General features: G+C 38.3%; 1 protein-coding gene across 8 annotated transcripts in view; it reads left to right on the top strand.

Annotated features, from left to right (window-relative positions):
* Nucleotides 1-14185, top strand: part of ENOX2 (ecto-NOX disulfide-thiol exchanger 2) — a 298526-nt gene extending 284341 nt beyond the window's left edge. For all 8 annotated transcript variants that reach the window (XM_014544974.1, XM_014544972.1, XM_014544973.1 and 5 more), the window contains 5 exons: nucleotides 1326-1507; nucleotides 3550-3657; nucleotides 6938-7046; nucleotides 10000-10085; nucleotides 12694-14185. In XM_014544974.1, coding sequence (XP_014400460.1) covers nucleotides 1326-1507; nucleotides 3550-3657; nucleotides 6938-7046; nucleotides 10000-10085; nucleotides 12694-12825 — 617 coding nt within the window. In that variant the 3' untranslated portion in view covers nucleotides 12826-14185. The remainder of the gene's footprint in view (nucleotides 1-1325; nucleotides 1508-3549; nucleotides 3658-6937; nucleotides 7047-9999; nucleotides 10086-12693) is intronic.
* The last annotated feature ends 1915 nt before the right edge of the window (nucleotides 14186-16100 follow it).

The raw sequence follows: 16100 nt of genomic DNA, 5'->3' as shown, positions 1-16100 counted from the left end.
GCCTGCTGCCAGACAGTCCAGTTTCTCCCCGTATGAGTCCTGGGTCCCCAGAGACTTCCCGGAACTGGAGTTCAGAGCAGTCAGGAGCTTGTGACTCCCTCCCGATTCAGAAAGACAGCCGCGTCCTCAGGTGCCAGCCCTTTTTCGCGCACGCTCGAGCCTCCGTACCTCTGCACTTTATTTCCACAGCTCCTCTGAGTCTCAGTGTGCTTTTCTCTTTCCTTCGAGTTGTAGAATTTCCACTCAGCCAGCCTTCCTGTAGTTCTGGATGATGTCCATTTTGTCTTTTCGTTGTATTTTTGAAGTTGTTGTGGGAGGCAGCAATTTCCGGTGACTAGAGGGAGCTAGAGTTGGATATTTTCCTTCCCCAGGTGATTTAGGCTCTGGCAAAACCCAAGCAGCTTAGACTCTGATAAAATAGTTTCTTCTGAAGGCAAGCCTTTTTAAGAAGAACAGAATGTTTGGGTGTACAAACTGGTTTCTATCTCCGACCCCAGCTGGAAGTACAAGGGGATTTTTCTCAGCTGTTCACTGTGAGGATCTTGTTGAGCTCCTGCAGATAAAGCTCACAAAAGTGTAGGGACCTCACTATGAATGAATTGCCCTTGACATTTTAAGTCTCAAACTTGTCCATGTGGAGCCTCCAGCAATTTGCCAATTATAGTTTAGATTTTCTTACTTTGGCACTGGTTCCTGTGGAGGTTTTTGCTCATGGGTTTCTGGTCTGGTAAGTTGAGATACTCTGTATTCGCCTATCTCTCTCTCCAGTTTTGTAGGTAGCAGTTTTCCCTATTACTTCACTATCCTGATGAATCTAAGAAGGGCTGTTGAGTTTTCAGTTTGTTCAGTTTTTTACATCTTGTTAGGACGGAGTGGCAACATCTAAGCTATACTAAAAACCAAAGTCTTATTCTTCGTTTTCTTATTTACCTTTCCCCAGTAGGACCAGTCAAGGCTACATTTTTATAACAACTATCAGCAGAAATACTGTGTGGACAAGACATTTAGCTCTATATATTCTTATTACAGGACTCTTATCATTTAGTGCAATTCAAATAAAAGCAACTGATGTTACCTGAAAATATCTTAGTTATAACTGGGGTGAAGAAATTGAAGCATGATGAGAACTTTCATGTGTTGGAATCCTGTGTTCATTTGCAAAAAATGGGCCTGTGTGCTCTTGTGTCCATCCCTTGCTGCAATGGCCAACTCAGACCCAAAGTTTCTCACTGAGAGGCTTTCTATACACGTCAATTTCATGGTAATAAGATGAGGCGCAAAGGAATCTGGATATATGGTTTCACTAGTTTATATTGATTGTTTAGCCTTAGTATCACAGGCAGAAGCTCTGAAGGAAGAAAATGACAGCCTCCGTTGGCAGCTCGATGCTTATCGGAATGAAGTAGAACTGCTTAAGCAAGAGCAAGGCAAAACCCACAAAGAAGATGACCCAGACAAAGAACAACAGTTGAAACTCCTGCAACAAGCCCTGCAAGGAATGCAACAGGTAAATGAATTTTGGTTTTCTGAACCTTTTGAATAAACATCATCAGCTCCTCACATGTAAAAGGGTCCCCTTCAAGCAAATAGAAGAGCAAATCTCTTATAATTCTTGATATTCTGTTCTCTGGCATAAGTGAGGAAGGGATTATGTATTGTGGTAAATGATATATTCTGTTTAATACAGTGGTAGCAATGGATCACCAATTTTTAAAGAATGAGCATTCAGTGAAAAATAATAAAACTACACCGAACATAATCTACTTTGAGATCTGGGCAGGGCCTCAGGGTCCTTATAAAGAACCACAGATACTTAGACACGAAAAAGTGCTGGTGGGTAAGTATCTAGTCGAAACAGTGCTGAAAAATACAGCCTTTTAGAAGGAATGGCAGGAATACTATCCTTGATTTGGATAGAAGCAGAGGTATTATGGGTTTTTTAGTATCAGTGCTTCAGGCATATACAAATTTGCTTTTATTTTATTTTGTTATCACAGTCATTTATGTGAGTGAGTTTACCTGCACATTTTCCAATTATAAAAAGTAAACTAAATAAGTGCATCTCACTGTAATTTAAGTACAACATTGTAGAATAGATGTTCAATATCTAGAAGTTTCATGTAATCATCACCACAGTGAGCCTACAATTTAAAAGATATCAACAGCTGTTCTCTCAGTAAAGGAGTAGTGCTTCTGAGTAAGTATACTATCCTCTTCTTGCTAGACTACCATTCATTTTCCTTACAACTTAAATTGTGCAATAATTTTTAATTGTATGCCTTAGAATTATCTAGAGCAAAGCTTATCGCTGGTTGGAAATCACAAATTGTAAATAGGTAGTCTCTTATGGTACTAAGAGCCCCATATTCCTATTACTTATGCTACCATTATCTTCATGTATGACAAGCAATATCACATTAATATTTCACCTTTCCTGTTAGCAAAATATGTGAATGAACACTTACCTTTCTTTTACTGTCACCATGGAGTTCAATTAGAACATACAAATTACATCAGAGATCTTTGCACCAAAAATTGCATCTCCTCAGCTAGACTTCAAAGAACTTTGACAATGTACATTGTACTGTGTCTTTTAGCCCTTCCAATGGTCTTTTGCAAGCCTCTGAAAAGCAAGAGTTTGGAAACATTTTCTTGTTGTTTTCTTCTCTTACCTTGATTTTGAAACTATTCCACATAAGGACAGTTCTGCAATTTAAGTGCAATTTTAAAATGATGAGCTATTTTTTTTTTTCATTTCATCACTTCAAAGACCTCAGTGAGACAGTTTGGTCTCTAGCTACTGAAAAATTAATTTCAGTCATTTTGATTACTTTTTATTAGAAAATAGCCTTGTAAACAATTATAAAATTTCTCTCATATTGTCGCAAAATGATGTATAGTCTAATATGGGGATTACAAGCATGGACTATAGGGTTGATGCGACCTGGGTCTAAATCCCAGCTTTGCCACTGAATGAATGACCTCAGACAAGCCTCTAACCTCTCTAAAGCATCAGTATTATGTATCATGGAAAAATTGTGAGGTTTAAATGAGATCATGAATGTAAAACCCTTTGCCCAATACTTGGCACCTATAAAATGCTAAATAGCTAGTATTTGTTATAATCATAAATTATGGTGAATCTAGTCCCTTGCCTACTATTATGGAAACTAACATTTTTGATATTTAGTTTTTTTACTGCTTTTCTCAAAGAAATTGAATTTGGCTTAGAAAATTGCTACTTGCAAGGATGCTTTCCAACATCTAATTCAGTGTATGCAGCAATCAAGATATTGTTCACACAGAATTAACTGCACTCTTCCCTTACTCCTGGCTGGAATAGGAAAATTAAGTGATTAGATCAGTCAGTTCCTCAGACTCTAAAATATTAACAAAGAAAGTTCATAAGAGCCAAATAAAAATAACTTTAAGTAAAAAGTATGTGTGCTGGTGTAAAGTGAGGTAGACCAGCCTAATGTACAATTTTAGCCAAGGTTTAAAGTGAAGTGTGAATCCTTAAGATCTGATTGTCTTTGGTTTTTCTTGTAGCATCTACTCAAAGTCCAAGAGGAATACAAAAGGAAAGACGCTGAACTTGAAAAAATCAAAGATGAAAAGTTACAGGTGGAAAAAATGTTGGAAAATCTTAAAGAAAAGGTACGTGAGTCCTAAGTGAACCTTTTCCCTTGCCCATTTCACTCCTTTCTAGTGACAATGAAAATGCCCTGGAAGTTGCTACAATAGGAAAATACTTGGAATGTAGGGCTGGTTAGGAATTAAAAGCCCCATCTCCAGGGTAATTCTTGAATCAAGGGCTCTGCTTTTCAAGTGTGAGTCCTTGACATTTCTAAGGGTTCTGGAGAGTGTACTTTTCAATGAATAAAAAATCAGTACATCCCTGAAATTCCTCAGTATTCCCTCTTGGAAAAGACCAGTGTACACCTCATCTTATCAAAACCAGAGTGCGCACTTCATCTTGTCAAGCAAATAACAACATAGAAAACTCCTGTGACAGAGTACCTTTAATTAAGCATTTCATTAAAGGAAGAAACACAGAGCAACTAGAACATTGACATTGTTTTGCAGACACTCCACCTAGTGCAAGCATGTCAAACTCAGATGGATTAATGTATCACAACCATGAATGAGGTGACCAGTCTATTTAAGGATGTGTAAAGTCTACTAATGGTGTCTCCATCATACCTCTCTAATTTCTTTTATACCTGAACATTCTTTTATGCCTGAAGTTATTCTCTGAAAAAGAAGGCTCACTGACCATAATTGACTGATTTTAATGTCTTAGAAGGAAGAGAAGATTAGGATCTTACACTAAGTGAAAAATCAACAATGCTACATATCCACAAATGCTTATGCTCTTTATTTTGTATACTCAGCTCCAAAAGATGCAATGCATACAGGCGCGCTGGGTGTGTGTGCCAGCATAGTGACTTCCCACAGAGTGCCATTAAGAACTGGCAACCATGGTGTAGTTGAAACAAATGATTGACAGTGTTTTTTTCTGGAGGCCATTGCAGTATGCTTTTAAATCATCTATTTCATAAAATCAACTCACCTTCCAGTTTGTGGGTACTACTAAAGAAGCAAGCATAATCCCAGAGAAATTCATTTATTAAGCTTTTAATTGAAAAGTACCAAAGCTACTCTATTTATCAGGACTTTCTTTATACTATCAGAGCTTCTAAAATGTCCCAGAGCTGATACATAGCTGTTTTGCTTTTTGCATAAAATGGAGTATGTAGGCAGAAGACTACAGATAGACATGGGATTATGCTAGTGGCATTATGCTTAAAATCACCCTTTAGGATTGATATCACAAATTGAACTAAGGGCATTTTTAGTATATGGGGCATTTTTAGTGACTTAGTGTAAACAGCTTTCTGCTTTGTAAAGTATTTCATTTAAAGAAGCAAGAGGTCAAATTACATAGAGGAAATTTGCCATATTGTGTGTGTCTAAGTGTTTCCCATTCTGAAACTGGGTACACCATGATGTACAAGCTGAAGAGGACAAGGAAAGAGATCCAACTGATAATCAGGAAAATGTGAGTCAGAATATGTTTTTCCTGTGTTTTTTTAAGCAGAGCTACTTTCAGAAAAAGTCATAACAGTTCATTATAAAGTGTTCTTCTCTGGGAAGCTGATTTGCGATCAAATATTTCAACCTGACACAATTAGGTTAGGAAGCAAAGTACCATCACATTAGATTGCAAAAGTAATTTTAAGTTGAAAGGAAAGCAATAAGTTCTGGTGAGAAGGGATTTTTTTTGTTTGTTTTTGTTTGGGTTGCTTGACAGTAAACCACAGTGTGACTTATTGTCAGTGTTTTGCAATATAACAATGTAACTTATATCTGCTTTACTACAGAAAGAACTACCTCTTTCAATATGTTAGTAAAATTTAAGGTGATAAGCATCCATTCAATATGCCTTCTAATTGTTTAAATGCCAGCTATGTAATAAAACTGAAGTCAACTTTCAGTAAGGCTACATTTCTATTCAAGATGGCTAGAACGTCTCAGGATGTCTTCATATCTTAAATCACCCAGGATCTGTTAAACACTCACATTTAAGGACTGGCCTACTAGATCATTTAATGTTTTAAGGGGATTAGAAGCAGATGTACAGCCCTTGGCTTAGAAGTGAGCCAGTAGTCTAAATCAAACTTGGCATGATAGTTACTGCCTGAATTGTATTCTAAAGGCCAAAGATTGAGTAGGTCATCAAGAAAGGTTTCCCTTCTAACTACGGCCGGGAAGCCTGTAAATCAAAAAAACAACATGCCTGGCAGCATAGAACATTCGTTTTGTTCAGGGGCAGCATCCTGGAAGCTTTGAAGACATCTTTAAAGAAAACAAGGAAATCTGTCTGTGCTGAGAGTTTATGGAAGGGAAGAAGTGACAAATAATCTGAGTCAGGCATGATCTTCCCGACTCCATCTCCCCTAGGTGCATATCCCCAGCATTTCCTTTTATAATAGTAGTGAGATTGAAGCAGTGATTTCTTTTATTCCTTATTATGAAGGCTTTCCTTCACATTTATAATACAAAAAAGATGTTTTCAATACCCAAAGAGAGAAAGAAAGATCCATGAATGATCTGGAGGTATTTTTCAATTTGATTGCTGGTCGTGAATTTTATGAATATCTCTTAAGAAACATGCCTGCTCTGCTCAGAAAGAGAAAACTTGCAACAATAAAGAATGCCACTAAGTAATGATATTTTGAGTCATGGCCATTTCTTGCTATAAAGTCAGGAATATCCTAACTGATAATGTCCTTATCAGAGAGAAGAGACAGAGAGAGAGAGAGAGAGTTGATAGTCAATAAATAGAGACTCTGGTTTTTAGTTTAAAAGCCAAAAGTTGATTACCTGCAAATTGATTAGCTAAATTGTAGATTCTCCATTCAGAGATGGGACTTACCTTTAGCAGAATGTGGACCTAAAATAAGAAAAAAAAATGGTCCTTTTAACAGTGGATGGGTTGGGGTGAAATATAGGCTAACACTTCCTAGCAATGTGATCTTAGGCAATTTACCTAATTTATCTGAGCCCCACTTTTCTCATTTGTAGAATGGGCATAATGCATGGCTAACAGTGCCTGGCATCTAGGAAACAGTAAATGTTGAGTCTGGTCCTCCAGATACTTGTATAGAGTGAATGATGAAGGCAGAAAACTAAAACTGGTAAAGATGAATATCTAATTTTTTCTGCTCCTTTATGAAGCCATAGTATAAAGGAGCTTTGGATTGTCTGGAATGTTTTTGTAATTTATGCTGTTTTCCTTCTTCCCACTCAATAATCAAAATTGGACAGTATTGCTTTTAGCGTGCTGTGTTACGGAAGTTTCCTGTTGTGTAATTGAAACCAAACCTGTTATCAAATAAGGTGAACTGACCCAGGAAGCGTATTATTCCCACAGGAAAACTGTGCTTCTAGACTGTGTGCATCGAGCCAGGATAGTGACTACCCTATTGAGAAGACCCTGAACAGCAGTCCTATCAAATCTGAACGTGAAGCACTGCTAGTGGGTAAGGAAGCTAACAAACACACACATACAATGTTTAGAGTGCAGTGCAGAGGAGGATGGGTTTGCCTAAGATGTATAAGCACACGCCAAGCATTTATGAAGCATGATAGTGCAAGGACCCAGAGTCCTGAAGATGACAGAATAAGAACAAGTACAGATTTCAATAAAAAATGGTAACAGCAGCTCCCAGCCCTCTTCAAGCTCTTTGTGGCCAGTGCCACATCAAGTGTGAAGGTATAAGCACTATGCCAATAGGGGGTCCACTAGAGAAACACATTGTAGGTTTTTTAAATCTCTATACAAGGTTAGCTGAGTCTTTCTCAGTCCTATTCAAGGGACAGTGCAGACAATGCATAGCAGAGAGCTTTTCCAGGTAAGCCTCCAGAGGAAGTGTGTGCCTCTCTTAAGTTTTCCAGGTTACAGGCAGATGACTCAAAAGGCTGTCTATAAGTGTTGAACACTGGTGGACTATGATGAAATAAATGTTAAAATTGCTCCCATTATATAGAAATTCATTCAAATGGGCAAGATAGCATAAATGGTTAAGGAATCAGACAGACCTGGCTTCCTGTTTTGACTCCACCATTTCCATCTTGATCTTTAGTTCTTCCATCTGCAAAATGGGCATAGTAATATTACCTATTTCAAAGGGTCGCTGTGAGTACTAAATACAATATTTCATCTAAATCAGTGTACATAGTACCCAGCCCATATTAAGACCTCAATAAATGTAAACCATTTTTGCACTTAACAGCACTATTCACAAATGCTTATTTACTTAAATTCCATTTGGAGAACAGTGGCAGATTGAGATCCTATGAAATATTTTGTCATTTAAAAGAGGCTGATCGTGGGCCTCAGCAGATAATCCTAGCTGCCTTCTAGGAAGCTGAGCCACACAGTAGCTCCACCCCTATCTCAAAAGTTCTGCACACTGATGGGCTTCTGCATATTTTTAAAATAATCTGCCTCCTTTGGTAATGGATATTATACTCAGATTTAACAATTTGATATGTTAATAAGATGTGCCAGGAGATCTGCCATTGAGCCTTCGAGAAAAGTGATCATTTATTTCCATTTTCCAACTCAAAGTTCTTTAACAAATTGGCATGGCAACTGGTAGACCTGTCAGAGAAAAGTTGGAGGTAGGAGGAAGCTTCTGTAAATGGATAATTCTAGAAACAAAGATTCTTAAGATAAGTGTTTCTTGTTTTGTTTTTCTAAAGATGTCTTGGGCTGACAGAGAGAATGGAAAATCTATTTTTTAAGTTGGCTCTTTGGGTATGAACCAACAAAAACTGCTCAGTGTTTTGAAACCCATTGAGTTGTTTTTTGGCATTTGACAGCCTATCTTGACCAAAGCATCTAGAATTTCTTTGAACGTGGACTGTCTTCTTCAGAATTTAAGTTTCTCAGCTTGAGTCAGTGTTTAGAAATTCAATTTGCCTTGTCATTGAAGAATAAAGGAGTGTTATAAAGTAATAACATCCATTTTGAACAGATTTTGAGCCCTACCATCAGTTACTTCTAGATCCTCCAACCTATTCCTATGACATCTAATACTCGGAGGATTTTCACAAAGAACTAATTTGAACTTCAAACTACAATTTAAACTTATGATATTCTTTGTCAATCTTTAAAAGGGACAGATAGTTGCAGTTTATGAACTAAATCATATTTAGCTTTTATTTCCTGTAAGTTTTCAGCAAATTCAAGTCTGGGTCTATTTGAGATATCTAAGATCTTGTAAAAGGAGGTGAATTTAAAAAATATAAAGAAAGAAATAGTAGACTTTTGAACAAAAGGAGTATTAGAGCAATTAACCTGGTGGACAGAACAATCAAGACAGTATATATAACTGCCAATCACCCCATAGTTATTATGAGTAGAAATTATGACCATTCCTGGAGGCTATAAACTGCCATAAGAATTCAAAGATTCAGGGCTTTGAACACAAACAAAATGTTAATGATCACTTGAGCAGAAAAAAAAAAGTTTGGCTTTTCTTGTGGAGATAGTCACAGAAAAAAAACTCAAATACAATCAGCAAATTCTCTTGTGAGAGGCACACGGTTAGTCAGGCAAAGTACTTCTACCACAACAAGACATTATTAATGCAGAAGAGGCTAAAGTCCAATTTAAAGACTGTGCAGAGGAACTGTAACAACTCAGCAAATCTAAATTTATTGTAAAATTCTAAGTTCCTTGTAAAATGTAGAACTCAGGTCATCTTTAGCCATCAAAAATGATGGAAATTAATTCTCAAATGCCAGCTTTTCTACACGTTATATAGTGTGGTGAGAGGCAGTATGTTAAGAATGATTGTCTGGCCCTGACCAGTTTGGCTCAGTGGATAGAGCATTGGCCTGCGGACTGAAGGGTCCCAGGTTCGATTCTAGTCAAGGGCATGTACCTTGGTTGCAGGCACATCCCCAGTAGGCGTCGGCCTGCGGACTGAAGGGTCCCAGGTTCAATTCTGGTCAAGGGCATGTACCTTGGTTGCAGGCACATCCCCAGTAGGGGGTGTGCAGGAGGCAGCTGGATGATGTTTCTCTCTCATCGATGTTTCTAACTCTCTATCCCTCTCCTTTCCTCTCTGTAAAAAATCAATAAAATGTATTTTAAAAAAAAACAACTAAGAATGATTGTCTGGGTTCAGATACCAGCCCTGCCACTTACCAGCTGTGTGACCTTGGGCAAATTGCTTAAATTACTGTGCCTCAGTGGCTCCTCATCTATGAAATGGGGATGGTAATACCTATTTCACAGGGCTGTTGTAAAGATTAAATGAATAAAAGAGATGTAAATTTAAAATAGTGCCCAGTACATAGTTATTGTAACTCATGGCCAGTGGGCCGCGAGTTTGACATGCTTGTTGTACATAATAAGTTAGCTCTTGCTATACATTATCATGTGGCATCTCAAGTGTAACCTCCATGGTATTGTCTTTATAGGGATTATCTCCACATTCCTTCATGTTCACCCATTTGGAGCAAGCATTGAATACATCTGTTCCTACTTGCACCGTCTAGATAATAAGGTATGTGGGAGCCTGGAATGGGATCTAGATTTCTTTGTGAAGAGGTGACCTTACTCTCTTCAAGCATAGATAAGTCATTAGTAATTGCTCTAAGGAAATGTCCCTCACCTATTCTATCACTGTGATTCAGTGTGGAGCCTCATTCTGGCAAGTAGGATGACCATCTATCTCTGTTTGCTTGGGACTGAAGGGTTTCCTGGGACTTGGGACTTCCAATGCTAAAACTGGGGAAATCCGGGAAAACCTGAATGAGTTGGCCACCCAACTTCCAAGATACACCTTAAAGGAATTAATGTCCTTTCTCTTAATTTACTGTAAGCTATAAATTAACCAATGTTTCTTACAAATCAATCTTTTGCCCTGGGCCTATAACAGTGAACAAATGTTAATTTTTCAAATTGGAAGTCTCACTCCAACCACCTCCCCAACCATCACCATCACCACTGCCATCGTCTATGATGAAACAATCAAGGCAGGGGCAAAACAACAAAACATGGAACAATAAGTCTGTAACACAGACTAAATATTTGCTCACAGCCAATCTCGTGGGCTTCTTCCTTCCCTGGATGACATCCTGTGGAGGAACTCACAAAGCATCAGGAGCAAGAGTAAGTGCTAGTTCCCTAGAAGGTCAAGGATGCCTCACTGAAGGAGGAGGGAACTCTTGACTCCTTAGAATAAATAAACTCATGATAGATTTTTTTTTCAGAAGCAGCATTCAGTTAAACCTGCTCATTGATTGTACTCACTATTTCACAGGATCCAGGCCTTTTGATAAGTGCCATTGGAATGCAGACTCCTGCACTTGGATGTCCAAAATGTTAAGTCATTTAGGCATATGTGCTCTAACAGAGGCACTGGCCCATTTGGGAATCTAGCTATGATGATACATCCTCCTCGTGGCATTTGTTTCATTTCTAGCTTGCACTCCCCTCATTACTCTCTGGGAAATGATGCTATTCTGCAATTAAATGGCCCATTTGGCAGTGAAAGGAGGGATGTAATGTGAGCACCAGGACCAAGTGGTCAGTTGAAGTGGTATAAAATTGAACTATATATCAGTACAAATTATCTGGTTCTTTTTTTAAATTGTAAAAATAATGCATACATATTATCTAAAATGTAATTCATATAGAAATATAGTAAAAGGAGAGTTATTCACAACCCAACCCCTCAAGGATAACCACTATTAACAGTTTGGCATATCTTTATTTCAGACCCTTTTCTACACATATGTCTCACCTATATCATATGTATATATGAGTAAACATTAAGTATTTGTGTTTTCTGAAATGGGTATTCAACTCTATATGATACTTTGCAATGTGATTTCACTTAACTGGAATGCAGTCTACTACCAGCACTGGGAAGAAAGCTTGATCTCCCTCCTATCCAGACCCAGGTCCTCCTAAGCAGCTTCCTGCCAGAGTAATGCCAGACCCTCCCAAAGAGAGCCTATAGTTGTACCAACAGAACTGAGGAGGACCCTCCCTCTAGCTCCAGAAATATTTAGCGTGGTGGCAATTTGGGGTTTCTATAAAGATTCCCTGCTGCTTTTCTGTCAAGCCCTAGTGCCCAGGTTCACAGTTAGGAATGTTGCTACCAGCATAAAAATGACCATGTCAAGCAAGCCCTAAAGGGGTCCACAGATTTGTTTTTGTTTTTATACTGATGTGAGTGAGTGTGTGTGTGTGTGTGTGTGTGTGTGTATGAGGGACGGAGGGAGGGAGGGAGGCAGGAAGGGAGGGAGAGAGAGAGAGAGAGAGAGAGAGAGAGAGAGAGAGAGAGAGAAGAGGGGAGGGGGACAATACACAGAATTAGTTCACTTTTCCTTTGTGAACCAATGCATGTATGGAGAATTCTGGTCTGGTAGCAGCCATTTCTGCCTCACTCCCTTCCCAAAAGGCTTTGCAGCTTCGGTAGGCCTGCACATAGCATCACTAACATTGATCTTCTGCCAATCAGCTGATTAAAAACCCAAGCCTCTCCATTATGACTGATACCAGCTTTTTCCAACAGAAATCTCAGAGTTGGAAAATAGTATGGAGGTTCCTGAAAAAAATAAAAATGGAACTGTCCTATGACCCAGCCATTCCACTTCTGGGTATATGTCTGAAGAAACTCAAAACACTAATTCAAAATAATATATGCACCCTTTTGTTCATTGCAGCATTATTTACAATAGCCTAGATATGGAAGCAACCCAAGTGCCCATCAAAAGATGAGTGAATAAAAAAGTGGTGGTACATATATAAAATTATATATTATATAAAAATTTATACAGTAGTATAAATTTACTAAAACTCATCAATCAGTATGTGAAATAAGTGAATTTATTGTATGTGAATTATACTTTATTTAGTAAAGCAGTTATGAAATACATAAACAAATAGTAAACTCTGTCTAGTGATCACAACAGAAGAAGGCTGCCATCCAGAAGCCACTCACCCAACACATACACATGTATAAGGAGGGGGACAAAGTCAACCCCACTCCGATGTACATGTACGCATCAGCATCCTAAAGTAAGCAACATGGGTGGGGGGGAAAGAACCAGATTAGGAAGGTAAAATTGATTTTGAATAGAGATGTGCTCTCTTCCCCACAGATCTGCACCAGTGATGTGGAATGTCTCATGAGCAGACTTCAGCATACCTTCAAGCAAGAAATGACTGGAGTTGGAGCCAGCCTAGAGAAGAGATGGAAATTCTGTGGCTTTGAGGGCTTGAAACTGACCTGAATTCATCTACCTAACAACCTGGGATCCTGAAAATAAATGTGTGTTGGACAAGCTTAGAAAGTGATTTGTATTTTCAATGGTTTCCAGTGGAAATTGCTTTAAATTTGTCAATTCATTCCTGGAATCTATTTTGACTTAAAATAAGGATCCTAGAGCAGCACCTCAAGCTACAGGCCCTAAAAAGAAATTTACTCAAACCTCAAGTGCTGTAACTTTCTCCCTTTCTGTCAATTGTCTTTTTTATTAGTAGTATTGAAAAAGGCCTGAGGCTAAAGAGTATTTGGGGTGTTTTCGATGTCTGTACTACTGTTGTAGACTTCAGTATTTTTTAAACACTGTTAACTGAAATATTTTGATGATTTGTGCGTGATTTGTGTTTCAAAAGTTCTGTTCACATTAATGTTGCTACTGGTGAGAGGAATGTGAGGAGCACTAGGTACTCCATAACTGATGTTGTCTTTCCAATCCCTAGTAAGTGAATAACACATCAGTCTTCTAGAAGGTTTTGACCAGGTTCGCCTTTTAAAAGACAAAGCATGACATGTGGCTTTTGCAAATTACTGTCAAACAAAAGTTGACAACTGTTCTGAACTTATTTTCTCTAATATAGCAGATAAAAAGTTTATTTCAGAATTTAAAAAAAACACACAAATCTCCATGTATGTGCAGAAAGCAAGTCTTCAGTATGACTGGCATGTGTACGTGCTATTTAGAATCACCCTGTAAATAGTCTGCTTTTAAAGGAGGGCATGTTTAATTTTCTATGAGTTAAAACACGTGTGTGCATGTACGCATGTGCACACACACATTAGCAAAAGAGATTTATTTTAATATGTTTTCCCTCTGGCCTTCGTACAAAATCTGTTGGTCCCTTTTCTTCTGTCAGTGTGTTGAATTGCAAAGTATGTACTGCTGTAAATACTATGTTTACTTCATGCTGAATGTTTGCAAAGAGTTGATATGAGTATTAGTAGAAAACTCTTGGTAATGAATGAATACTGGGCCAGTGTGTGTGAGGCTTCCTGCAAATAGGTCTGCTCCACCTGGAGTGCCAGGGACACCTCCAGATTGCAATGTCAGTGTGGGTGGACCAGTCAGGAGGTCCTGCTTGGTGGAAGAGAAAGGGGAAAATGAGGATTTGGGGCTAATATCCTGAGGCATAGATGATCTTTTCTTTTTTGGTATTGGTGGTGCTTATAAGAACATACTTATGCCCTCCCTTGAGCTGTGATTCAAAATAACTGAATGTACTAAGTAAAGCAAAGCCAATGAGTATTTCAGGAAAATACTTTGTAAATGAGATGTCAGTAGTGTTCAAAGTTGTATTTTTGAAAGATAAATATTCCTTTTTTATACCTCACTTTGGTGTTCCGTTTTAAATTACTTGCTCTCTAAGTAATCCTTCAGTAAATCATTTCAGTTTCTTCCTTTCAGTTACCAAGATGTTGGAAGAAGATGCTAAACTTGCTGCCTTGACAACTAGAAATAGGGTTCCATGACAGCCCATTCATGCTGAAGCTGGCTTCCCCCTTAAGCACCCAGCTGTTGCACCAGCAGGAAACTAAGTTTATTTTTACACTAGCTTCCTCACTGAAGCATCTCTGTCATCAATACTACAGAAGGCTTTTATCCATCTGTCTAAAGGGTCCTGGAATGTATTATTTTAACAATATCTATGAACTCAAGGGAAATTTGCCACTTATCAATTATTTCATTTTTATACATGATTAAAAGTTAATTTATAACTTTATTTTTATTTTTGACACTATTACAGATGTCCCCATTCCCCCCGCCTTTGCCCACCACCACTCAAACCTCGCCCCCCTCCTTCCCTCTGGCCAGCACCACACTGTGTCTATGGGTTTCCTTTGGCTAATCCCTTCACATTCTTTCATCCAGTCCCCTCTTCCCCCTCACCTTTGACAGCTATCAGTTTGTTCCATGTATCCATGCCTCTTTTTCTATTTGCTCTTCAGTTTATTTTCTTAATTAGATTCCACATATAAGTGACATCATATGGTATTTGTTTTTCTCTGTCTTATTTCACTTAGCATAATAATTCCCAGGTACATCCATACTGTTGCAAAAGGTAAGGTTTCCTTCCTTTTTATGGCTGCATACTATTCCATTGTACAACAGCCTTTTTATCCACTCATCTACTGATGAACACGGGCTTTTTCAAGATATTGGCTATTGTAAATAACACTGCTATGAACATAGAGGTGCATATATTCTTTCAAATTGGTGTTTCAAGATTCTTGGGATATATTTGTTCTAGATGTGTGAAACATCCTATTACTATAGGAATTGCATTGAACCTATAGATTGCTTTGGGTAGTACGGACATTTTAATGATATTAATTCTTCCAATCCATGAACACAGTATATGCTTCCACTTCTCTTTATTTTCCAAAATTTCTTTCTTCAATGTCCTATAGTTTTCAAGTACAGGTCTTTTCCCTCCTTGGTTAAATTTATTCCTATGTACCTTATTTTTTGTGTTGTTGAATTAGTAAATGGGATTCTTAGTTTTTCTTTCTGATAGTTCATTATTGGTGTATAGAAATGCCACTGATTTCTGACTATTAATTTTGTATACCGCTACTTTTTTGAATTCATTTATTAGATCTAGTAGCTTTTTGGTGGAGTCCTTAGGGTTTTCTATGTATAATATCACATCATCTGTGAATAATGATAGTTTTACTTTCTCCTTTCCAATGTGGATGCCTTTTATTTCTTCTTGTCTGATTGCTGTGACTAAGACTTCCAGTGCTGTGTTGAATAAGTGTGGTGAAAGCAGACATCCCTATCTTGTTCCTGATCTTAAGAGAAATGCTTTTAGTTTTGCCCATTGAGAATATTGTTGGCTGAAGATTTGTCATAAATGGCCTTTATTATGCTGAGGTATGATCCTTCTATTCCCACTTTTCTGAGGGATTTTATCATAAATGGGTGCTGGATTTTATCAAATGCTTTTTCAGCATCTATTTTTCTTTATTTTATATATCCTATATAATAAAAGCATAGTATGCAAATTGTCCCCTTGACCTGGAGTTGTCCGAGAATTCAATCAGGGGCTGGGGCCGGCCAGGGGAAGCAAGGGAGGCCCTGGCCAGTAGTGGCGATGGTGGTGGTGGTTGTGGTGGTGGCGGCAGCAGGTGACCAGGGAAAGGGAGGGAGGCCCCGGGGGAAGCAGGTGGCCTGGGGAAGGGAAGGAGTTCTCACCCGGCAGCCGCTAGGGACCCTACCAGTGCACGAATTTCGTGCATTTGGCC

This window comes from Myotis brandtii, unplaced genomic scaffold (assembly GCF_000412655.1).
Source record: "Myotis brandtii unplaced genomic scaffold, ASM41265v1 scaffold39, whole genome shotgun sequence".
NCBI lineage: Eukaryota > Metazoa > Chordata > Mammalia > Chiroptera > Vespertilionidae > Myotis > Myotis brandtii.
The sequence above is the reverse complement of the archived record's forward strand: the minus strand, read 5'-3'. Positions and strand labels throughout refer to the sequence as shown.